At 40.1% G+C, this 26,020-nt stretch overlaps 2 protein-coding genes across 2 annotated transcripts in view; both read right to left on the bottom strand.

Annotated features, from left to right (window-relative positions):
• LOC116947627 (kinesin-like protein KIF28) overlaps nt 1-13,462 on the bottom strand; it is a 59,756-nt gene extending 46,294 nt beyond the window's left edge. Inside the window, exons 1-4 of the mRNA XM_032963598.2 lie at nt 13,229-13,462; nt 12,182-12,296; nt 11,209-11,401; nt 7,093-7,253 (exon numbers count right to left, since the gene is read on the bottom strand). Of these exons, the coding sequence (XP_032819489.2) occupies nt 7,093-7,253; nt 11,209-11,401; nt 12,182-12,296; nt 13,229-13,351 (592 nt within the window). The 5' untranslated portion in view covers nt 13,352-13,462. The remainder of the gene's footprint in view (nt 1-7,092; nt 7,254-11,208; nt 11,402-12,181; nt 12,297-13,228) is intronic.
• A 426-nt stretch (nt 13,463-13,888) lies between these two features.
• The window catches only part of LOC142929168 (kinesin-like protein KIF28), a 34,456-nt gene continuing 22,324 nt past the window's right edge, over nt 13,889-26,020 (bottom strand). Inside the window, exons 9-11 of the mRNA XM_076069831.1 lie at nt 16,444-16,517; nt 15,631-15,691; nt 13,889-14,208 (exon numbers count right to left, since the gene is read on the bottom strand). Coding sequence (XP_075925946.1) covers nt 13,979-14,208; nt 15,631-15,691; nt 16,444-16,517 — 365 coding nt within the window. The 3' untranslated portion in view covers nt 13,889-13,978. The remainder of the gene's footprint in view (nt 14,209-15,630; nt 15,692-16,443; nt 16,518-26,020) is intronic.

Below are 26,020 nucleotides of genomic sequence, written 5' to 3'. Positions count from 1 at the left end.
CCGGTTTGCTGAAAAACTAAATCAATTAGCATATTCTCCCACGTGACGACTTGATTCGATTGGCTCTGTCGGATGGCGGAGGGTATAGCTGAAAATTGGCATTATACCTGCACGATCTAATCCTAAAAACAACTAATTCTATCTCTGACACTTATGGTGCTCAATATTTTGAAAAAGGAAAGGAATCTGCTCTCCTTTAAAAACGGATTTGCTTACGGACAACAAAGCAAACCCTCATATAGTAATATGGAGACAGTCACAAAATTCTCGCAGGGACGTTCTCTAATGCCTCATTAACAGTCCAGATATATAAACACAGACATAACTTCAACCGAGAAGATGGATACAAATTCAGCAGGTAAAGCCTCAGCTGGTTGTGGTTGTTTCCATCATACCTGCCGGGTACTAGTCTATTTTTCCCAGTTACTTTTCCCCCGTGTCCCCAGCTTCCCACTTCTAGCCCCGCCTACTTCCCCCCCTAGCCTCACTTCTTCTCCCCCTAACGCTCACGCAGCTCCCCCCTCTCTCTCTCCCCACTTGCTCCTCCCCCCTTTCTTACCTATGTAGAGGTGCTAACTACTCACTGTTCAGTAACCTGCATTGCCACTAGGTATCAAAGGGGCAGTGCAGCGTTACCTCTGTGTGAAACGGTTGGGGTCAGATGAGGTGAAGTGGATCGTGGCCACAGTTTGGTAAGAACCAATCAGACAGTTCCACGTGGGAATGTGGGATTGGTTAGACCTGGCCACAAACGGGTATAAGAAGGGTGAGCGCGCAGAGCATGGGGAGTTCTCTCCCTACACGAAGACCGAAGCCCGGGCTGAAGATAGACAGGACCCTGGACCCAGCCTTCCAGCCCTTCTGAGGGCTAAGACTCGGCGTATCCAGTGGTCAAGACTCGCCAGGCCAGCGGTGGGTCAGATAGCCTCCCCTAGGTCCCAGTCGGAGGACTCTAGGATAGTGGTAGACGTGTGAGTAAGTCCCGCCAAGACAGGAGGCTGTACCTCCTTAAGGTAAGCAAAAGACCTGTGTGTAGGTCGCGCTAAGTCCGGAGGCTGTACCTTCTTAGGGTATCGGGTGAGGGGACTGTATACCCCTCTGTGCATTAAAGACTGTGTAAGAGAAAAAAATTACAATAAACAGAGTGTGCCTCATAAGATGTTTATCGTCATTATAAACACTACACCTATATCACCTCTTGCCACGGCAACTCTCTTGCCTACTTCAGCATTTTTTCTTGCTGTGGTTGTTCCACCTGATGAGGATTGCTTGTGTTGCGATCGAAACGTGATTTATTTTATTTTATTTCTACCTACGTGACTTTACCGAAAGAACCAAAGAGTATGGATTCCTGCAGTCACGAAAGCTTCAAATCAAGATTTAACAGTCCTGAGGCTTCATATATAGGGATTTTGATAGTTTTCTAATTCTCAAAAGGAAAATATTACTTGCAGTGTGCATGTTTTGTAAGAGCTGCTGGGCCTTGAGAACATTACGGAGGATCATGGGCTTTGAGCATGGTAGTAAGGTTGTGCCCCCCCCCTCTCGTCAGGCATGTGAGCACGTTGACACAGGCACTACCATAGATCACATCTTCTTTGCAAGGCACTGTGGCGAGATGCTAACTAACTCGTCTGGTAAACAGGAGTTTCCATATTCTCCCCATGGTCGCGTGGATTTTTCATTGGGTCCTCCGGTTTTTACCTCCACATTTATTAACGTGCGTTTCGAGTATTTGACTGCTATGAATGTCCACATAATAAGCCACTTCATTGAGCTATCATTTGTGGCCAGGCCGCTTCTGAAAAAAAATCTATATAGCTCAGTGGGCCTTATCTGGTAAAATATAAAATAGTTTAAAAGCCATGGCTCCTGAAATCGCCACAGTGCACCAATCTATCCATCTTGTCTCAGTGAGTGCTGCTCCCAGCCAAAATCCTACCATTTTGCCCAAGCCAGAGCAATTCACAGACTTTGTGAATTTCCATTCTCTTTATCCATGTCCATAGTAGCAGACTATGGTCCCAGCCGGAGGACTCTAGGATAGCAGTAGACGTGTAAGTCCCGCCAAGACAGGAGGCTGTACCTCCTTAAGGTAAGCAAAAGACCTGTGTGTAAGTTGCGCTAAGTCCGGAGGCTGTACCTTCTTAGGGTATCGGGTGAGGGGACCGTATACCCCTCTGTGCGTAAAGGACTGTGTAAGAGAAGAATTACAATAAACAGAGTGTGCCTCATAAGATGTTTATTCGTCATTATAAACACTACACCTATATAACCTCTTGCCACGGCAGCTCTCTTGCCTATTCCAGCATTTTATCTTGCTGTGGTTGTTCGACAGGATGAGGATTACTTGTGTTGCGATCAAAACGTCGTGATTTGTTTTATTTTATTTCTACCTACGTGACTTTACCGAAAGAACCAAAGAGTATGGATTCCTGCAGTCACGAAAGCTTCAAATCAAGATTTAACAGTCCTGAGGCTTCATATATAGGGAGTTTGATAGTTTTCTAATTCTCAAAAGGAAAATGTTACTTGCAGTGTGCATGTTTTGTAAGAGCTGCTGGGCCTTGAGAACATTACGGAGGATCATGGGCTTTGAGCATGGTAGTAAGGTTGTGCCCCCCCCCCTCTCGTCAGGCATGTGAGCACGTTCACACAGGCACTACCATAGATCACATCTTCTTTGCAAGGCACTGTGGCGAGATGCTAACTAACTCGTCTAGTAAACAGGAGTTTCCATGTTCTCCCCATTGTCGCGTGGATTTTTCATTGGGTCCTCCGGTTTTTACCTCCACATTTATTAACGTGCGCTTCGAGTGTTTGGCTGCTATAAATGTCCACGTAATAAGCCACTTCATTGAGCTATCATTTGTGGCCAGGCCGCTTCTGAAAAAAAATCTATATAGCTCAGTGGGCCTTATCTGGTAAAATATAAAATAGTTTAGATAGTTTAAAAGCCATGGCTCCTGAAATCGCCACAGTGCACCAATCTATCCATCTTGTCTCAGTGAGTGCTGCTCCCAGACAAAATTCTACCATTCTGCCCAAGCCAGAGCACTTCACAGACTTTGTGATTTCCATTCTCTTTATCCATGTCCATCGTAGCAGACACAGCCAATTTGCTCCTGCCACATACATAGTTTCAGTTGTGATCGAGCTTTCAGATAAAAAAAAAACACTTTAAACCTTTGCACATTATGTAGCTCGACTTCTGAGCTGCCCAGTTTTGATGGATGCAGAGTTCATATTCTGTATGGAAAGTAAGCGATCAAATCATCACGTACAGTAATGTAGTAACTGAAGATGGCATGCTAAATATTATATGGTGGTTGCATTTTTTTTCTAACTTCGTAATACATTTGAATAAAGAATGTGTTTCATTCCGCAAGCAAGTACAGGATATATTTATTACGATTTAAAATGTAAAATGTACATATAGTACATAAAAACAGCCAATATAATGGTTTTCATTTGGTTGATAAAGTTGATGCCAACTCATTTACGGGAATTGAAAGCAATGGGATGAGAAGAAATGTCAATGCTTGGTAAATTACATTATTACATGCACAATTAATAACTTAACAATGCACTTTGAAGGGTTTTTTAAAGACAACAATAGAAATGGATTTTAATCACAATAGGTGAATGAAAACACACTCCATGCCTGGTAATACAACACTGACAAGAACACAACATGATGCCATTTGCAATAACCACTCTAGCCATGACAGTCCTATAGAGGTACCCAGCACAAACGAATTTTATTGACAATAATTATACTAATTCAGGCTTACACTTAATTGTATTCTAGTTTATATCGCAGAGTGTATTAAAGGGCAACAATACTATTCAAATGGAGAACTCTGTTTCAAATATTATTATACAAAGTATTTTGATATTTGTTTGTTATTTCTCCATTCTTGGGCCACATCATAAAATTAGCCACTGCACTATCTCAGCAGGCACCGTATGGCTGCCAGACAATAAAAGGACACTGGATTAAACGTGCCAGGTCTCACATCTGGATTGGTCATGAGACGCGTGCAAAATATGGAAACGGAATCCCAAGTTTCTGGCATTAGGCTTCAAAGTAAACACAGCCAAAATGTAATGCTGCTGTGAATCCTATTGCTGTGCTTACTGCACGCTCGCTACGCGGCTAACTCTGGCCAGACGGAGGCCCGCACTGCCTTGCCAAGGTTAGCAATGGGGGCAAAAAAAATCCCCAGCCATGAGTCTGAGACGCCCTCCATCTTCAAATAGCCGTCCACGAAATTAATGGAAAATGGAGGACATGTCTGGATCTCAAACAAAAACAACTTTGATATGAATAAAAAAAATGATTGGGACTATTATCTTACAATAAAATCGTTGTAGCAGCACAAAAGTACTAATTTACAAAGAGTATTAAAACAAAGATGTATATTTTTCAACATGAAACATTTCAGCACCAGACATGAAGCATTTGTTCTCTCGCGCACAGCTGTGGGAAAGTTTGAAAGTGCCTAAAATTTGCATCTTGTCATCATTGTAAGAGCACCATTGTGGTAGAATGAACAGTTTAAAGCACGCGTGGGCATGTTGCCTCTTCGGTTCAAAACAATCTTGCAAAGCCAAAATACAATTCCCATGCACGGATGGAATAAAAAAAAATATTCCAGGAACACTGCCAAATTTTAAACTGTCACAGTCTGGAGAGTTAACTCTAGATTTGAAGTTTGGAGAGTGTAGCATTAACGGCTAATAGCCAGCTCAATTACTTGCCATAAGGTCACAGTAAACAACTCCTAGGCAAAAACTACATTAATCTACTTGTCACACAATATCTGCATATTTGGTGTTCAGTTTTAGATCAAATATGAATAGCGTAAGGAGAGTATACTCTAATCTGACCGAGTCTGATCTCCATACCAGCTGTCCCAATGGTTCTAGATTATATTCTCTGTGTACATCCATACACTAAATGTATATTTTGTTCACCTATCAAGCGACTACACAAGGCTGAAAATATATCATATGAGCCAAAGATGGAACACATATGAGAAGAAGCCTGCTATGGAGAGAGAGCAGAAAGATTGCGTTCATGTGCAGGAGTGAGATGGATTGTGTCATCATAGGGCTATAAGGGACAGCGATGGTGTTGGGAGTCCAGCAGTGGATAGACCATGGTTTTTGGTGATCAAAATAATGTTATATCTTACAACAATTCACCCAGGAACTCATACACATCATCATCACTTTCAAATGTAATAAAGATGTAAAATTATATATCGAAATTACAAATATATAATGATGATTATATATCATATATATGCAGACGATGAGAAACCAGAAGTAATGCAATCTCGAAACTACTGCCCTACATTGTCTAAGGTAGATAGTATCATTGTACATAATTTCTATAAAATGGTGACTATAGGTTACTTCAACCTGAGTGTTGGTCATCTTGCTTTACCTTAACACAGTGATTCTTGGCAAGTTCATGCATCCCACTTTACACACCGTATTCATTGGGTTTGTCACAATGTAATCGCTCCGATTGGCGGCATCGGCAGCCTCCACAGCTGGCCTCTCATGAGCTAATTTTTAAGAGCCCAATCACAATAACTGTGGCCATGTGCTGTCCAAATGTATTTTGTTCCCTAGAGATGGTAAATATTGTGAATATTTATCATTCATAACCACACTGTAGCCGCAGAGACTTCCTGTTGTGGTAAATGCTGAATTCTATTTCATTCAGTAATTCAAAAAATGTCAGCTTTTCTTGCTTTTACATGAAGCCACGTGAGTATTAAAAAAATATATATCAAATTAACGTTCATTCTGCTACATCCATCTCCATTCTACTATATCCATAATCTTACCTTTCTACCATGAGCATTTCCGAAAATAGAATTAGCATCAATTCTAGCACAATACCTTGTCATACAAGCAACCTGACACACCCACACTAAGCCATATTGTGAGTTTTACACATAATCCCATTGTGATGGTGGAAGATGAGAATATTTGATTTATGTTGCTGTTGTGAGTATTCTTAAATCTGCACTTCGCCTGGTAGGACTGGCATGTTGCTACGGCCATTGACTGTCGTGTTAATACAAATTCCATATGCGGTGATTATCAATGTATAAGGCGGGTTTCATTTGGTAAAAAATGTCATTGTTATATGAATTTTGCTGGAACACAAAATCTACTTTTTAAAGTAAATCAACGTATTTGGTGGGACTGCATTGGCAGTAGCGCACACGCACCATTAATCAAAAAAACCTCCCCAACGCATTCTTCAATAACACATGTTCAATAGCACGTTTGCTATGAAGAAGGGCCATTGCTCGAAACGTCACCTATTATATATTTTTTATTTCTCTCTTATAAGGCAGAATTATTGACGAACGTGTCGATGTTTTGGTTTTAAGTAACATAAGCAATATGTTAAATGATGCAGAATTTGAAGGAAGCTAAAATGGAAAATTCCATAACATTCTCATTCGTGGAGATTTTTCCCGAAGACAAATGTTAATTTGAATAAATGGGTTAAGCTGGTTTAAAAGTTAATAAGCACACCGTGCATGTTTTCCACGGAGAAAGGTCAATTGCTAAGACATGAGCATTATTTTTTTTTATAAAATATTATAATTTATCCACTGTCTTTGTTCTGCGGACCCTTTTAAAGTGGCACAATCCATAAAACTTCACATCAGCACATTGTTTAGAGCACTGCTGTGTCTTCCACACCTTATGAGAGATAATATCACAATATTGTTAAATGTAATGTTGTGGTTGGTGCGGTGAACCATTCTCGGACACATTTAGTGGTGTTACGTGTTTATAGACAAAAAAAAGCTAATAAATATACCCACAATATATCTTATATCTGCAGTAACTGCATACGTCAATAAACTAGTAAGTGGTGCTCTTACCAAATATAGCCTTTGCTCTTTTATTGGTTTCACAAAAAAACAAGTACCAAGCTTCCAGTTATCAATAAAAAATAACTTTCCACTGCTTATAGGGTCTGAAAATTAAAATATGGGACATGTTTATTGAATTGTGTAATTCAGTTTGTGATGTGCATGAAGTAGCACTCACCGGAGGAATTACCCCCTACTGCCATGCAGAGGCCACTGTTACAAGCAATCTCCTCCTGAGCTTTGTCAAACGTTACAGTTTGCTTGTGATCTCCTCCAGAGTCCACAGACACTGCTTTGGGGTCATACAGGACGTAAAGTTGTGATGCACCAAGCAGGAGCCTAGAGAAGATAGAGAAAATTGTGACAGTCAAAAAGTATTGGGAACATCAGGCGAGAAATGCCAAACTAATATAATGTTGGTCTTTGAAGTCCAACATTTTACTCACTTTTTTAACAATTGCTTTATGGGTCACCATGTCATTCAAAAATCTATTCATATAATTGAAGCCCTCTTTAAAAAAAATATGTAAATGGAGCTCCACATGTAAATAATAATATTACTGGAATAAGCAGATGCAAATATTTATAATTTGTTCAGACATCTTTGTTTTTGAACTTCCTGTAAGTTTCTCATAGATCAAATAACAACATTAAACAGCATCTGCTCTTTTGACAGGATCTGTTAAAAGTTTAAGGCTCTAGCACCGTAACCAAAACATTCCAGTTCACACCACTAATGTACCCCCCTTGGAAAAATATTGTTTTAATATGAAACGACAGTCATGCTCATGGTATACTGAAAATGAGAAAAAAATTATAACTGAAAATATGTACCATTATCCAAATAAGACTCGAGCCCGTAGAGTGATACTGACATACATTCGAATTAATTCTAGTACGTAACTGTCGAATGGTTCGATGAGGTTCTATTGTTCATCTGGTTATGAATAACATTATGAATTAATGTTTGAAAAAGATGCACACATCTGCCCACCTAAAAACAACCCCATAAATCCCATGTTTCTCCTTTTTGGAGGGCAAATTGAAAATGAATCCAAGCCATTTGCAAATTATTTCTGGAGTGGAATTGTTACAGCTTTGAGCGTTGCTTTTGTCTCAAGATTTTTCAAAGTACTTTTTCAAAAGTGTTTCCATGTCCTTTATCCCACTTAATTTTAACACTTTTTTACGAAGAAATGTTTTAAAGTATTTTTTATACGGAATATAGTTTAATTGACATTTGTATTTTCTGTTTGAAAAAAGGTAAAAGTTAGTATTTTGAAAGAACATACACTTTGGTTATTTCGGTAAAGTCACGTAGGTATAAAAAAAAATCACGACGTTTCTGGCGCAACACAAGCGTCCGTTATTTTATACCTACGTGACTTTACCGAAAGAACCAAAGAGTATGGATTCCTGCAGTCACGAAAGCTTCAAATCAAGAGTGAAAGAACATGTGTAAAGGTCATAATGAAAGTTGTTTTGGGCGAATTTAAAGGTGCTAACATTCACTTTAATAGTTGGCTTAGTTTTACTTTACATTCACTATTTTTTCACAAAGTAAATAATTAAGGGTTTTAAAAAATATTAACCTTGTCATAACACTACTTCACCCAGGGACACATCATCATAAGTCTTGTTCAATATGCTGCTGGATGAAGGCCTCTCCACATCGTCCCCATCCCTCATTGCTCTGCGATGCCTCCATCCATCTCGCTTCTGTACATGAGCTGATGTCATGGCTCCAAGGTGGATGTCCTCTCTCGTGTGTGTTACCTCATGTGGCTGCCCTGTAATCACCAGTCTGCCTAAACGCACAGTACTTTTTTTGACAGTCAATGTCTCTAATTTTGTATTTGTTCTCTGATCCATGTACCCCTGCCTACGTATCTCACTATCATTCTCAGCATCCATCTCTCCATTACAATGTACTTTTCCGCTTTTGTTTCACATTTTAAATCGGAGTTCATGTTTCTCATATATGGGTATACATAACCCAGGAAGCCACTGGACATAAATACAGTAATTATATAATTGTGTTTAGCTATGTTCTCACACTAAACGTCTCCCCGAGTGCATTTGTCTGTGTACAATGGAAGACTTGTGACTTCTTTAAAAATTGAAATGTTATCGCAGAGCTATTCTGGATCCTATCACACCAAACCCGCCTTTCCCCCACTCCCACGTGTACACAATTCACACATCTGGCTTCATCCCTGCACCTGGTTAACAACATTTTTGTCATGTTACAAAGGTCCCAATGGTCCGAGTATACTTGACTTATTTATCGATCCACTGAACAGTTTCCATTAATTACGGATAGTAAAAATAAATATGAAACACAGTTAAACACTTTAATTTAAATAAAGATGGAGATTACCTTTACGAATGGTGAAGCAAATATAACTTCAATCTGTATAGGGAATGTGGCGATGACACAATACTGTATAGAAAAAAACACAAGCTTTCTGACTGTATGGACCTTGGTATTCAAGAGATACACAAGGTGAATCAATTCCAATTTGTTATCAAGATGCACAGATGGATTAATATATGGAGGTCTAATAAGGTCTGGAAATGAAAATGTGTTTTCTTTAATGGCAATGAATGCTGAACAGCTGTTTGCTAACAGAACTCCACACCAAGCAGCTACATACCAAATCGTGCCATGACTCTTCAAAAAAGTGAAGTTGCTTTAGGTTTGCCAGCATCAATCATACATTAAAGCAAATGACATGCTTAAAATCTTACTCCAATTGGAAGATCAATCGATTTATTTCAACGTTTTGCTCGACACCTGATTTAAATAAATGTAATCTACACTGACTGCTGACATTTCACACACATGTCCATTATATGATAGAACTGTAAATGCAGTAAAAACACACACTTTAGCTGGACAAGTTGTGTACATTTTTTCCCTTTGTTTTAAGCTGTGGCCAACAGCTGATCAGACAAGAATTGAGGTGCAATTAACAAAAGGAATGCAAACTAATGATAGATGCATGCACCTAACATTAGACATGTCTCTTTGGCATGCCTTCCCTGAAGCGCAGAAGGCATGCCATTCCAACAAAACAAATTACCACCACCCGTATTCTTGGTTCTTTCGGTAAAGTCTCTTAGAAGGGAAACAATAAAATAATAAAAATATAAAACAATAAAATTCTCACGACGTTTCGACTGCAACACAAGCAATCATCATCAGGTGTGAAAACCACAACAAGAAAATTTGAAAAAAGTGGCGGTTATTTTTAACGTTAGCACCACGTAGGGAGATTTGACAGTTTGTTCAGATGGACGAGTCCATCTATGTTCGGAAAAGACGAAAAATAATGGATGCGGTCTGAAAGCCACCTTAAGCGTGATCAATCAATTAAGATCCGAAATGGTTTATCAAATCCTTCCAATGATTGCTAAGCCAGAATCCATCTTCTCGGTTGAAATTGTCTCTGTGTTTGTATATGATGATCGCTTGTGTTGCAGTCGAAACGTCGTGAGAATTTTATTGTTTTATATTTTTATTATTTTATTGTTTCCCTTCTACGTGACTTTACCGAAAGAACCAAGAATATGAATCCCTGCAGTCACGAAAGCTTTAAATAAAAAATACCACCACCCGATCGCAAGATAAAATTAAAAGTTAATGTAGCATTTAAAACATTGAACACAATTCACATCTCAAAAAATATATCTCCTGCAAATGAGCTGAATTCATTCCTTCATCTGCACGGTGGAATTCCTCTTGGGAATGCTCCCTTCCTTTGGCTGCCACTCACTCATTCATCTTGACTACCAGTCACCAACCCTTCTTGCGAACATACATTCTATATATATAAATCATGATACTGAGCAGTGTGTCAAGATGTTAATGAATATACACTGACGAGTTGGAAAGCCTAGCATATTAGTTTCATGAAATACTTTTAATTATATATTTCTAACAGCCTCCAGTTGAGGTTAGTTTGCACACACATTTTACATCAGACGTCTTTAATTCTATTGTTCTACAATGATGCCCTCCCAAAAACACCGAAAAATCTATCAAAATACTGAAAAGTGTTTATTTATGTTATTATTTAATTCATACCAGTTTTGATCCACCACCCCGCTTCAATGTTTGGGACAAAGTATAACTTTAGGATTCAAAAGCTCCAGGATCTTGAACAATCTTTGAAGGTATTTTGTTTCTCGGTCTCAAGAAACTACTGGGGTCTCGGTTCGGTATCCAAGCAGTGACACGTGCAAAAGATACACGCCGATCATCCATCACACTTACAAATCCCTATCTCACCTGTCATTGTGGTTCAAGAGGGCGGGCTGGGTGAGAGGGCAGCCATTTATGAGCACCCTGGCCTCTGGTGACGGTGCCAGGATGATGACACCATCCTTATTATTCACCGAGGCATGATGAGGGAGCACCCCGACCCCGTGCAAAATTATTCCAGCCGGGTTTTCCGACTTGCCGTTTCCAATAGACAGGGATCCTTGTGGATGCGGGCATCGAGGAGGAAAACCACAGGGTTAGTAAAGTCACAGTGCTACAAAGTATGAGTGCCATATGTTGAATTTTGATTGAGTGGCTGTATGTTTGGAAGAAGCTTGTGATAATTAGATTTGTGTCACAATAAATTTTGAGGCATAGAATCTACTTTTTTAAACCATCAAAAAATCTACATGCTGTGTTATACCATATTGAAGTCAGTAACAAATTCCAACCAAATTATTCCTAAGAAGGTACTGTGTTTGTTCCTTCTTTGGTTAAAATGTCACAGTCTCATGGGTGGGACACCATCTATGGCGCAGCTGGCCTCTACTGGCTCCAATTCATACCAGCAGATTATTTAGGCCACTCCGAAAGCATTAACTTCTCAGAGCATTTTGCTGGAGATGTTTGGGTTGTGTGAGATGTTATGATTCCACGTGGCATTAATCCCAAGTGATGCATTGCAAAGGAATGTTGCGATGTGTCATGTGTGTGCACAATGTGTGTTGTTTAAAATTCTGCAAACATATACAATTTAAAATTATTTTGTGTTAATTTTTTGTAATTTTGTCGTAATTGTACCTCAATAAATCTAAAATCATTGCTCAAAATGAACTATTTTATCTTATATATAATCTCAGGCAAGTAGGGAGAAACAAACAATAATCACACATATTAGGACACACTGGATGCGAGGCCATATAGGAGGATTCCTGAGGATGCGTGCATGTAAATGCAGTTTGTGTCGGTAGTACAATGGGATCCCTGGAATGTGCCCAACCTTCTGGGATGAAATGACAGAGAAGGCCATTAAGTGCAGGGTCTTCGTTCAAGTTCCACAAGTGAGGTATCGTCTTCCTTTTTTCCCGCAGCTCCTTTTCCTCCTTCAGCTTTTGCTACATGAAACACCAGGGAAAGAATGCATAAATTAAGTTACAATTATGTATATAAAAACTAAACTTTTTAAAAATTATATTTTACCAGGTAACCATACTCTTTGGTTCTTTTGGTAAAGTCACGTGACTTTAGAATGAAATTTCATAAAATTTCATTTTATACCTACGTGACTTTACCGAAAGAACCAACGAGTATGGATTCCTGCAGTCACGAAAGCTTCATATCAAGATTTTACCAGGTAAGTTCCACTCAGCTTTACAGCTCTTTTTCAGAAGCAACCTGGCCACAAATGATAGCTCAACGAAGTCGCTTATCACATGGAAATTTACAGCAGCCAAATACGAATGTTGATTCTAAATCTGGAGGGAAAATCCAGTAGACCTGTAGAAAGATCCATGCGACCACGGGAAGAACATGCAAACTCCAAATATACAGCAGGTGTCAGGGTCAGGATCAAACCCACGACCTGCTGCATACCAGGGGGGTAGTTAACATCTCACCACCATGACGGCCTTACAAAAATATGTACATCTTGACAAAAATATGTACATCTTGCCAAAAAAACTGAAGGTGACAGCATTGCAAATGTTTGATACAATTTAAATCAGGCAATTCAGCAATCTTCTTTGGTTCTTTCGGTAAAGTCACGTGACTTTACCGAAAGAACCAAAGAAGATGAATCATTGCAGTCACGAAAGCTTTAAATCGAAATTCAATTCAGCAATGTTATGTTTTTGCGTTAAAGGACACATTTGAATTACTTTATACATTATAGTTCATCTTTACTTTCAGAAATTAAGTATTAGAGACAAAAAAATATGGTTAGAGCAAAGGAACCAGCATGAGTAATTCCACACGCAAAGGGATTTGATGGCAGTATACACCAAGTGGAATAGCGCCACTGGATGGGACAAGCAGCAAGGGTGAGCACCTGATGTGCAAGCCTTTCGCTTGCCAGCCTCTGTTCCCAGCTCATGGCCATGTGCTCCATCTCCCGCCGGTTCTGCTCCAGCTGCTGGCGCAGGGATTCCAACTCTACACGACTCAAAATCATGCAAGATACAATCAATAGGTTACAATCATCATCAGGCCTTGGTCAATCCACTGCTGGATGATGGCCACCCCAAGCCCTAGCCATCCCTCACGGTCCGACATGGTTACTTAGAGCTAAAACAGACCTCATTCCAGCTCCTTCTCGAATAAATGGCCAGTGGAGCTGTTGCGTGGGGGGGGGGCACGGTAGCAGTGATTCACACCGCTAATAGAGAGAACTTGGCTGGGTCACAGGGACATTTGGTGGTGCAGGGCCCACCCCAGGACTCCCCTTGCACCGACCCTACACTAAAATTAGATCTCTGCAAAACAGCGAACTTTACAGAACGTTTCATTGCTGTGGGAGAGGCACTCGTCTACAAAATGGCTGTATATGTACAATATTCATAAACAAAATAAACTTGGATGTTTCTGCGTACATTTAATTTCAAATTAGATTTATTCACCAAATACTACCATTTAAATTTGTCAGTTTTACAATTCTGGTCCAAGTTAACTATGTTTTGTGTCAATGATTTGTGGTACCTCTGGCTCACCACCACCATTGACCTAAGCTACCTATAGTTTCTTATGAGCCAAAGACTTCGGTAGATTGAATCTTATTCTGCTATCTATATCGGCTGTTTAGTCAGGGGCTCGAGGGAAAAAGTAGTGGCACTGCAGCTGCTCTTGTAGTGACATCACATATGGCCCTGCCTTCATTAAAAGAGGCAGGTGAGGAAGACTTCTCAGCGCCGTAGCTGGCCTGGCTCAGCAGCTCTTGCAGTCGCATGTTTTCCTGCTGTAGCTCACGGACGAGACGGCTGGTCGGGCTCTCATTCACCACCGCCTGCACTCGGATTGCCTTTGCCCGGTCCACTGCGTTCAGCCAAAAACCGGCAGATAAAAAAAAAAGTTCCTATCCATCATACAAGGGGGATTTCTCCTGGATAATAATAATGATTAATTCATTTTCAAAATTAGTTTGCACATACGTCCATTACAAATACAATAATCGGTTTGCAACACATGATGAGTGACTTCTAGATTCCTCTTGCAAACCCACGGGTTTTTATCAGAGATTTGTTCACGAGGCAATTCAGATCTACAAACACAGACACAATTTCAACCGAGAAGATGGTTTCAAATTAAGCAACCATTGGAAAGATGTTCTAAATCGAACTAAACATTAAACTAATTTCAATGGTACAGTATATTTTTCAAGTAGTGGTACCCCAAACAATGGCAAGTCCACCGGCACGTACACCACCTCTTTTCTAAAATCGGCCAATCAAATGCAAATTTTTTATGCTAATTTCTTTGTCAGGACACCTTGTTTGCTCGCACACAGTTTAAAGGTCCGCAGTCTGAGCGTGGTTGTGTTTCGCTAAATTCTCCTGTTTGATTTGTACTAGGTGCCTCGGTGAATGTATATGCTCTGACTTTAACATAGCTATTTCTGTGACCAGTTACAAGCTAATCACTCAGCTATTTCAATGCTAAATTCTATGCTAATTCCTTTGTCAAGGGGTGCCTCTGCGGATGTGTATACTTTAACTTAGCTATTTCAATGAGCCATTTCAATGCTAATTTATATGCTAATTCCTTTGTCAAGGCGCTTTGTTTTCTTCTCACACAGCTTAAAGGTCGTGATCTGAGCGTGGCTTTTTTCACTCCAGCGCTGTCCTCCAGACAGTCTCGTCCCTTCACCTGATGAAGGCCGCTTGTGTTGTGGCCGAAACGTCGTGATTTTTGTTATTTTATTTTTTACCTACGTGACTTTACCCAATAGAACCAAAGAGTATGATGAGTGACATTTGTGGTACTCAAGATTATACTTTTATTTTGTAGGGGTTTTTCCACAATAACTAAAGGCAACCTCTTGTCATGTCAAAATGGAGTAAATCACACTCAATATTTTTACTGTGAAAATGTTAACACATTTCTTAGAAATCCTGCAATGAGAAATTTGACACACGCATTTAACTGTCAAAGAATGTGACGAGATGGGTCTCTACTAGATAGTCTTCACCAAACTAAGTGAAAGGAAGACAATCCACATTCCTGTGTGTACTGAAAGAGTAACCATAACAGCTGTGTGTAAGGTAGAAACACGTTAGGAGGCAACACAATCCTCTTTGCTGGGAGCAAAATCAGCAGGATTTACTTTGAGACAAAAGGGCCATTTCCTGACTCCACTGAAGGCTTCCCAGACAATACGCAAACACACCTAGCCCTAGGCGTTAAAACGTTTCAAATGGCTTTAAACTGGGCCATCATGTGCCTGTTGTAAAACCTCACCAAAGCGGAGGGTGGATAAGGTTTCCTCATAATTGACATCCGCAGGGCTCAGCGCTGCAATCTGCACAGACAATTCGTTAAAAATGGCAGCTGTGGTTTGTGGCTTCATTCTTTAAGATATGGTAAAAACGTCTCTTTGTCCATTAAATCATTACCTTAGCCACTTACATTCTAACAGACAGTACTTTATGTTCCTGATGTCAAGCAGCAATGCTAATCAAACATACTTTAAGAGACGGATTAAATTTATTTGTATTATTGTATCACAGCACAATTCAAAATGCAATGAACTGAAAATAATGGTCTGCGAAAATGGATACACTGCTTGTGCCTGGACTCTATCAGGTACCAATCCCATTGTCACATTAATCAGCAATTCATGTATTATACCTGCAAGAAAGGTTACTCATATGATACATGACTATTGCATCATTTTATATAGTATTGGCAATGGACATCTGGAGAAATTTGGCTTCAATGTGATTATTATTGCATGAAAAATGGTGGAAAAATCAAAGTGCAATCCTTGGCCTCTTAAAGTTTATAGGTTTTTTTAAATGGAATTAACTCAGGTCTTGGGCCACACTGAGTACCCTTCAGGCATGCACAGAGAGTAGCCGGCTACAAACAGAAACATCCCATTACTGCAGTGGGCTGAAGAAATGATAGTCTGCATTTCTTTAGTGTGCTAATTTGGGCAAAATTGTGCACATTAAAGACAATGTTATTTGTCCGCTGTTCAACATCATCAGAGAGCATTCTTTAAACTTTGTGCACAGACATTTTAACCACAAAAATTAAGATGGTTCTTACCATGATGGTCTTGCTGTTGCCTCCCAAGGCATTTTTCAATAATTTTGTGAGTACCGAATCTCTGAATGGCAGTACTGGTGTGAATGGAAACAAGACAACACCCAATGTGATGCAATGAGAACATCCAACAAAAAAATAACTTGAACGTCAATCATACCTATTCATTGTTAAATGTTATACAAACAAAACATGTGTTAAGTATGACTTATCAACGCTGTCTTTAGTGGTATTACACATTTCAAGTACCGTATTGTTTATTCCATGAACATTGACGTGGATGAAAACAATGAATTCCCTGTTTTCGTAATGCTCCACGCTGAGTCATTTGTTTTATTTTCTCTCCGAGTGCCTTCGGAGAACAAGGCCAGTGCCCTGCAGATAAAATCAACTACTATGGTGATATTGCCTGCCAGGCTGTGAGATGAGCAACCGTCAAACTCTATCAAAACACACCTGGGCGAGGGTCTAGTATACCGTAATGTGTGAACGGATAATATTACATTGAACACTGTCATGTGATGAATTTACTCTAGAGTACAAAAAATACCCACACGCATGTTCATGGTGCGCGTTTTTAATGTGAAGGGGAAGGGCAAATTACATATGTGTATGTTACCATTGAAAACAAGGACATTCCCAAAGTGCACATACACATCCTTATGTGCTGTGTGATTGTGTCTAAACAACAAAGTCCATCACGCTGGACAGTTCTAATAACAGTATACCTTAAAAAGACAATAATACTATGAGTCACATATATACTATGCCTTTCTAAAATCATTCTCTCCATGGTACCTTACAGTACATACAATGTCCACAGATTTGTCCACACCAAGTAACTAGTAACACAGTCATGATAGAAAAATCATTAATTTTGGTCTAACGTCATTATTAGTCATGATCTATCAAATGCTGGATTGAAGACCTGCCCAAGCTATCGCCATTCCCCACAGTCATCGATCATCGATGCAACAAACCATCTCGATATGTGGCATTTCATTGTGAATTTCAGTTTTGCAAAAGCCCTTCAACCTTCTCTGGTCTACCTCTATTCCTCATAATTTTGATCCTGGTTTAATAATTATTCAAGGTACACCAGGATCAAAATAGAATTACCAAAATATAATTAATTATAATTACCACTAGGTATGTAAACTCTCATATGGCATTCAAGTTGTGTTCATCCAACATATCTCTTCAATTTTTAAGTGTACATGAATGAACTTTGCAGCTAGGCATTTGTTTCAGCGTAAATTGATGCGATCATTCAAGCTCTCACAACCAAGCACACTAGATATTGGGAGAGGAGTTAGCAAAGGACTGACTTTTTTGCCAAAGATATACGCAAGGACACGATAATACGGTTCCAAAATAAATAGGAAAGTATTAACCTTCTCATATTTGCCAATGACAAAATATGAGATGACAACTCGTGACAATTAACGATAAACATTTACTGAAGAACTAAATAAAGTAGGATGCAAAGTTGATCTCCCATATGCAATTACAAATGACAATGTATAGGAATATTGTATATATGGTATACTGAATCATTTCAATACAATATGTAAACATAGGAGGTTAATTAAACTATCCACTGAAAATTTTAAGCGATGACATTTTTTTCTAAAAATCACTGTCGAGTTCTTTATCTCAAATATATTTGGTGGACATAATATCGCACTCCACTCGTCAAACTTTATGTCTAAACACACTTTTATTGAATGTAAGTAAGGTGTATTGACGCTGAGACCACAATTTCTCAATCTGCTGATATCGACAAACGCAGCTAAACATTTCGTAACAATTCATCGTTTCAAACAAACATTTCAACAGCACAGCCCAGCACAGCTGCAGAATGGGGCAGCACCATGCTGAGGCTGCTCTGTTTAAAAGTTTTTGATAAATGCACTGGCCCTGCTCGCTTAGTTTTATGCTGTAGATATTTAAGAATACAAATCTGACAGAAGTGAGAATATGCCAATACATGTCATTACATTAAAATTATATTATTTATACCAATCGATACATTATTATAACGCATTATAAATCAGTGTACATGAAAAGCACGACAGGTCAAAATAAACCAGCATAGAATGAATGGAAGGGAATGTATTCTGTCGGAACATTCAACAACAAAAAAACGGATTTCCAGTTCAAATTAGCACTGCTTCAGTATTCATCTCCTATTCAAAACCCTGGCCCAATGATAGACATTCTACATTCCTATGGCAGGGAAAGTATATTCACAGGACAACCACTGTTGACTTCCCCAAAAGTGGTACTCATTTGATCAATAATGGTCAGATGATTGGCCTACTCAATCCTCAACCAGGATTTGAACTCGCTACCTTCTGACTGGGAGCTGCTCGATTATACCACTGAGCCATGTAAGTACAGTAGAGCAGACATGGAATGCCACTGTAGGCGGTCCACATTTTAGCGAGACACAATTCCAAACGGCCATAAAAAGGGCACAGATAAACACTGGTTGCCTGTTTACGTTTCTTGAGTGCTCCCACCCAGGCAGCAGGATGGGCTATTCCCTCCATCCGGTGAAGACAGACATGGTACATAAACGTGAGCACCTTTTACAACCAGGATAACCTAATCATGAAAGGGAGACACTGCATACAATGGTCCCAAAGGCTCCCAGGGGACCTCTACAGATGTTAGGGGAAGGTTTGTGGTTTCTTGAAAAATGTAAAAAGCCCTAAACAAAGAAAAATATTAATCAGTCATTCAGCTTCTTAGAATTACCGAAGGCGCCTAAGCCACACGAATATAACTCCTTCACTCCTCATCAGGGTGTCTCAAAAATATTTGAAGTGGCATGTAGACAAAATATAAGATCAGTTTTGACCACAAATAACTCGAAAGAAAAGCTGACAGACTGATCGGTCCATGTGCCAAATATAATTGTCCATGTAAAAACACCCCAACTTACAATGCGACCACTGTCTGCACTTAAATATATGCATTGATTTCAATTACATATCAAATAAGTATCAGCGAGATGCAACATCTCTCGAGAAATGCAGATCTCGCCTCCATTGCTTAACTGGAATAAAGCCTGATCTGCAAAGATGAAATATTGCTGGTAGATTGTTTTTATTCTCAGAGAGTAAAATATACACAAAAAACAAATACAGATATACAGATATACACTACTGCATACACGTGAAATGTAGTTGCATATAAAATATGATATATTTTTTTTAACATGGAGATCCAGAGCAACAGATTATTGTTAGGAATCGTTCACTAGAGAGAGCACTGGGGTTTTGTTACACATAGATTTAAAGAAATATACCATCAGAATATTGAAAAAAAATCATAAAAGCGTAAAGAAAGGCATTGCATCAGTCTTATGGGATCAGAAAGTTTAACATCAGCTGGTAAGAAGTCCAATTGGAAATGGTGAGGTACAATTTTATTGTGAGTCATCAGTCATGGTATAGGGTTAGAGACTTGAGAGATTTTTTAGACAATGTACGGACAGCAAACACATTTACATTGAAACAACCCCCTTCCATGAATAAGTGTACCACTTTCAAAGGCCACAGGGCTAACCCCTGGATGAATTAACGTGTGAGCTTTTGTCAAGCCAGAAGTCTCGGGTTATATAGGATAGGCTTAGTGAAAAAACTGACAATTAAAATATTCTCAAGGAAGCAGACTAGTGGATTTGCACAAAAAGTTTATTTGGAGATGCTGCTGCTTTGACAGTGGTGCATAAGCGTACATTACAATAAAAGACGAAACAATCGTCAACAACATTGCCTTTCAACAGGAGAGATTTCTGCCAATAACCCTTTCTTCAATGCATAGAGTAAGATCAGTCACAGCAAAAAGTACAATGTTGGATTGATTTTTAATTAAGAGAGGCCAACGTGATCCGGCTGAATTTTGTTTAAAGAAGACGAACTGCTACTGACCTCTAGAAACATTCAAAAAGGAAAGGACAAGCAAAAATAATTGTTGCATTTGTTGTACAAAATTATGTATACATGTACAGTATAATATACACAGATGGAGCAGTTGTTGCCAGAAGCTGTGGGCCACCGCCACCTAACGGCCTCAAAACACTTGGGGACTGCTGCTTTTGTATGTCACTTGAGTTTTGTGTCAATTTAAAACAAGAATGCTAGAATATGAAACATGTTTTAACATTTGTGAGTAAGATAACAGAACCATAAGGAGTGATATGGTAGTTTTTATAAAACATTTTTTAAATCATGAATTAAAAGCAAAAAATATGGTTTTGTATAATTTTCTTTGCAAAAAGCATGTTTGTTAATTGTATAAATTTAGGCAAGCTAAATAACGTGACTTTACCATTACAAATATGTTTGGGTATACTGTTGCCAACAAGACAAACAGTAATAGATCATTTGAGTAAAGAAAAATATGTAGCTTCAAATAAAAAAATGACCTCGTCAAAAAGTTTATTTTGTACAAAGACGTAGCTGAGGGGTCAGAGCACTGAGCCGGCACCACTTATGAGCCTGGGTTTGAATAATAATAATGATGATAATTTCCATAATGCTATAAAATGGCAAGCAATTACACGGGCAGTGAAAAAAGGACAAAAGCATTAAATATTAGTCGTTAGTCATGAATATAATAGTCTCAACCACCTACATAAAATATGGGGTTTCACTTGATTTGGCAAAATTCCATCTCTGGGGAAAAAAATACTGGCTTGTCTGTCTGGTGACAATCTCATAACAGAGTGCATGGTGTAAAGGATAAAGAAGCCACTCGAAAACATTTTCAGAAGTCCGACGAACAATATCTTCCGCGGGCTATACTCTGACATAGTGTGATGCTCTGTGAGATTTCCGAATGGATTCTTCGTCTCATGACGTGATGTCGATAGCACAATTAAAATAAGTTGGGGGGATAATACCCAAAGCGCCCTTCTATACCTTTCACTGCATTTTGTGTTGCATTCACATTTTAATGCATTACAATCTAAGTTAACTTAAAATTGTCAATTGGAAGATCACATTTATTGTCAAATAATTTCAAACATACCAACTTTAAATTGGTTTACACATTAAGAATTAATTTAATTATAACTATGACAGCGTATTCATTACAAAGGTCCTGATGACGTAAAGTATATATTAAAATGGAGCTAAAACTACTGCTACCACGAACGTATTTTTAATCCTAAATATAGACTGCCATTGTTTTGTACATTTAAACTAATAAAGAATTTTACAAGTATCATAAATAATTTACCTATCCACAATTACGTTTCAATGTTCAAAGTGAAAACATTCGCTCCGACTTCTGAGCTCTATCACTCAGCTGCTAATAATAAAAAAAACATCATGACTGTGGTCAAATCCTGAGCTGAAGGTTTATTTTGATGCACTACTGGCTGACCTGACAGGAAATTGAAGTTACAGGAAAGTACATTGTCTTACACACTCAAATACAAAATGACCACCTGACCTATGGCATATTCAGAGACTTAGTAAAGATGCAATGAATGATATTATTTAAGGTGTTATCCAACACTTTTAAATGTGTCTGTTTAATTATCTGAACACAACATTTCTAGATACAGCAAAGCCTGTAAGAATACATCTTTAAGTAAGAAGACATTATTTTGGCACAGCCTGGCAGCACCCACATAAGCAACTGACATTTATACCTGCCAGTCAGTTAGACGTGGGACCAGTATGCCCACAGAACCGTGGAGTAGAGCACTGGCCTGCCGAAGGCTGCTTCAACTAATACCAAGATATCCAGCCCATTGTGTTGCCCAAGTGACTATCCTACAAACCCCCTATAGTGGCACATTCTGTGCACATGTCCATAAGTTCGCCGCTGCTCTGGTGGAATTCACCATTACACCGTGTGTTGGATGACTCCGAGCATGTTCAAAACACAAAGTAATACATGATTTTATCAAAACAGCCAAGTAAGACTTCAGAGCTGCCACGCCCCTGCATTTCAACCCAAGCATTATTCGCTGGTGTCTATCTCCAGGAACTCCTGGTCCTGAAAGAGGGCACCTAGGGGGAGCCCTGTAGGTTGGCTATGGTATGTGTTGAAAAGCTCTACGAACTGAAACATAGCAGACAAGTGCAGGGTGCCACTGGGCCACCAGCGTCCGCTGAAGCTAGCGCATGTGCATCTCAATTGCCTCGACCAAAGTGGCAATCAAACCAAGCAAAACAAGGGCATTTAGCACTTCGAGTGGATCTGCCAGCTGCACAAAGGATTTTCAGAAGACCATTTTCTTGCTCGTGGAGAAGAGCATATCTGGATGTTCAAGCTTCTGTGAATGACTGTCTCTAAAGACAAAGTGTTTCACCTGCAGGTGGAGGACTTCATATGCACCACCTTCTTGAAGTGATCTGGAATATCCTTTGAGAAGTGCATATTTTTGCACTAAACAAATCCGCAAAATATTTCTGAGGGCCACCGGCGAAGGGGTTCTCATCTGCTACAGCACCTGATGCCCAACCACAAAGGTAGCCATTGTAGTAGCAGCAACTGTCAGCTTGTCAATACAATGTCGACTGTGAAATTGAGTGCCTCTAAAAGGTATCGTGCCCTGGAAGGTTACAGCCACCCCATCGCAGAGCTGATACATCTTTCAATGAAGGCAGCATAGGCACCCATTATGCGAGTCAACAGGTATGCCACCTCACGACCGCACTAGAATTCTCTGTCCAGGCTCCTCTTAATGGCCTCTGACAATAGGTTGGCTGCCAGGGTGCTGCCCAGTCGCCACGCAATTGAGCAGGTGAGCAGAGCACATGTCAATCCACCCGGTCCAGGGCTCTGCCACAGGAACAGACCCTCTTCATTAAGAGAGATGGAAGAAACAAGAACATAAAATGAAACAAAAGGTAGAAGAAATTATGTGACACCAGTGCAGAGACACGGGGTAGAGGAGGTGGAGCCTTCCAGAGAAGGTTCTCAGCATGACCTCGTGCTCACCTGAATAATATTATCGTTATGACTGTGAGTGCTGCAGTGCCATACAAAATGCATATTTGAACAATTTGGGCCCAAACAGTAATAATTGCAGACAGTTTCCAACAACAACAAAAATGCAAAGTTTGCAATGTAGCCTTCACTTATTAAGGCACTCTTAGAATGCAGTGCTTATCATTAAATATAATTACACTCATTTACCCAAGATATAGATGTTATCACATGTTCATATTAACGAATTATTTAAAATGACATCCTATTAAGCTTGACGAAAAAAAATGTATACAGTACTGTATCTTGCCTTGTCTTCCTAAATATTTTTGCAATATAGTAAATACCTGAAAATTACTGCATACAATTTTCTACGTCACTTTGACGTGGTCACGTAAATTACCATCTGAGATATACAGTATAACAGGCTATTGAACAGAAACAAAAAAATCACCAAGGTAACTTATGACACAGTGAGCAATGTACACGTTGCAGTTCCACACCCGATGTCGCACGCTGTTCAACTGTTGTTGGTGAGCCTCCTCACTGGCCCCCCCAGGTGTCTCCCCATGCCCCCCCACAGAGTCTCGAGCAGGCACCGAGGCCCATTCACTGTTGCCCTCCTCTCCTGAAGGGATATGATGAACCTGGGCCAACTCTAGATCTTGCTGTTGCACAGCGTATATAGCTGCTCCACCATCAGCCCTGGGAATGCACATCCAATATCTTCAGTGATCCACACACCACTGGTCCGATCCCCCTCACTGGGGTTGACCTCACACACCTCCTGCCATACACCCCTGCAGAGGCTGTTCCCAAGTCCCTGGTCGCCATCTTTCTGGCTCGGGTGTAATGTTGGTCACTGGGGGTTCATCACTGGAGCCGGCTGTAGCATGCTCAGGGGCTGGCCCCTTCGGAAAGAGACACCTTGCTCCTGAGAAGCATAAGTAGGCTTGCTTGGGCGGTGTTGATGGATCTACGAGGGGTCGGCGGAAGAGAGCGTTGGCATTCCAGTGACTCTGGTCAGCCTGGTACCAGTTGCATGGGGTCTCCGTAACACCACACCTGCGCAGAAGTAACACAAGATTGGCTGACGGGATATTCAGTCAGTGGTCTCCTTGCCAGCCTTGGGATTTGCCTGAAAGACCAACCTCCACAAGGCCTCAGCGTGACTATGGAAGTCCTCGTTGAGGCCCCTTTCCTGCTCTTCAAGGGCTCCCCGGGCATCATGCTTGCTCATCTCAGCAAATCTTTCCAGCAGCCAGTTGCACAGTGTGCTCAGGTCATTCCGCACTCCCGCTAGCAGGTCATCCACACATTCTCCAGCTGGGCCATTCACGTTGGCCAGGAGGTGGCCCCGAGTCTGCTCGTCAGTCCATGTGTTGGCAGGTTCGATCGCTTGCAGGTTGCAGAAGGTCACCCAGTGAGGCATCCCTTCCCCATGAAGATGTTATGCAACTGGGCTTCCGTTCACAGCTGGGCTGCTGGAGCTGCTGAGTCAGCCATAGCTGGGCTGGCCCACTCTTGGGGTTTCAGCTGGGAGGTAGGCTGGTGGACTGTATCCTTCTTCTGACACCAACTTTGCAGTGCCACACCCTGAGGCACTGCTAGGATGTCCCCCAGGGCATTCTCTCTAATTTCCCCTTCCCTGGAGATACCCCTCTATCCCCAGTTGATTCCAACAATTTAATAACATGGGAATCGGTGAAATGCTGAAAGCTTTTACACCATTGGAAACCTCATTTGCTAGTAACAAAATATGATAATTGATTTTTTATCCTTTCATCTGGCAACAAAACTGACACCTTTTTTACAAGGAGTCATGTTTACATTGACCACAATACCTGCGGTCGGAACGCAAACAAAAAACAACTCTGATAATGTATGCATTGTCCTTGAAATTGAGGCTCTAAAGAAAGCTGTCTCGGGTGTGGACCAATCAATTTCAAGGACAGTGCATACATTATCAGAGTTGTTTTTTGTTTGCGTTCCGACCGCAGGTATTGTGGTCAATGTAAACATGACTCCTTGTATTCTAGATTTGAAGCTTTTGTGACTGCAAGGATCCATACTCTTTGGTTCTATTCGGTAAAGTCACGTAGGTACCTACGTAAAGTCATGTAGGTACCTACGTGACTTTACCGAATAGAACCAAAGAGTATGACTCCTTGTAAAAAAGGTGTCAGTTTTGTTGCCAGATAAAAGGGTAAAAAAAAATTATCATGCTGAAAGCTGCAAACGATTTGATAGATTCCAGAACAATTTTGCATTGATAGAATTAATCCAAAATGTTTTGATTCAGAATCCTTTACAAATCGAAAATAGATATAGCGCGTAGCGTCACAATCGCGATTTTGCGGGGAAATTGTAGCACTGTAACTGACCCCCCCGCCCCGTGTGTCTCTCCCCTCGAACCAGGCTGCTTGCACGTGGAAACCCTACTTTATACACACACTCACCTACACCAGCCTATTTTGCATCTGCCTGAATTGCAATAGACTACTCTAACAACATGGGACAGGTAAGTAACACTTCATTACACATTTAGCACTTTACACCACGAACTCACCTCACGACTAATGATAACTAATACTAACACACTGAATACCAAATTAATTGACAC

This window comes from Petromyzon marinus, chromosome 2, assembly GCF_048934315.1.
Source record: "Petromyzon marinus isolate PM22_M1 ecotype Great Lakes invasive population chromosome 2, UKy_Petmar_22M1.pri1.0, whole genome shotgun sequence".
Lineage (NCBI taxonomy): Eukaryota > Metazoa > Chordata > Hyperoartia > Petromyzontiformes > Petromyzontidae > Petromyzon > Petromyzon marinus.
The sequence above is the reverse complement of the archived record's forward strand: the minus strand, read 5'-3'. Positions and strand labels throughout refer to the sequence as shown.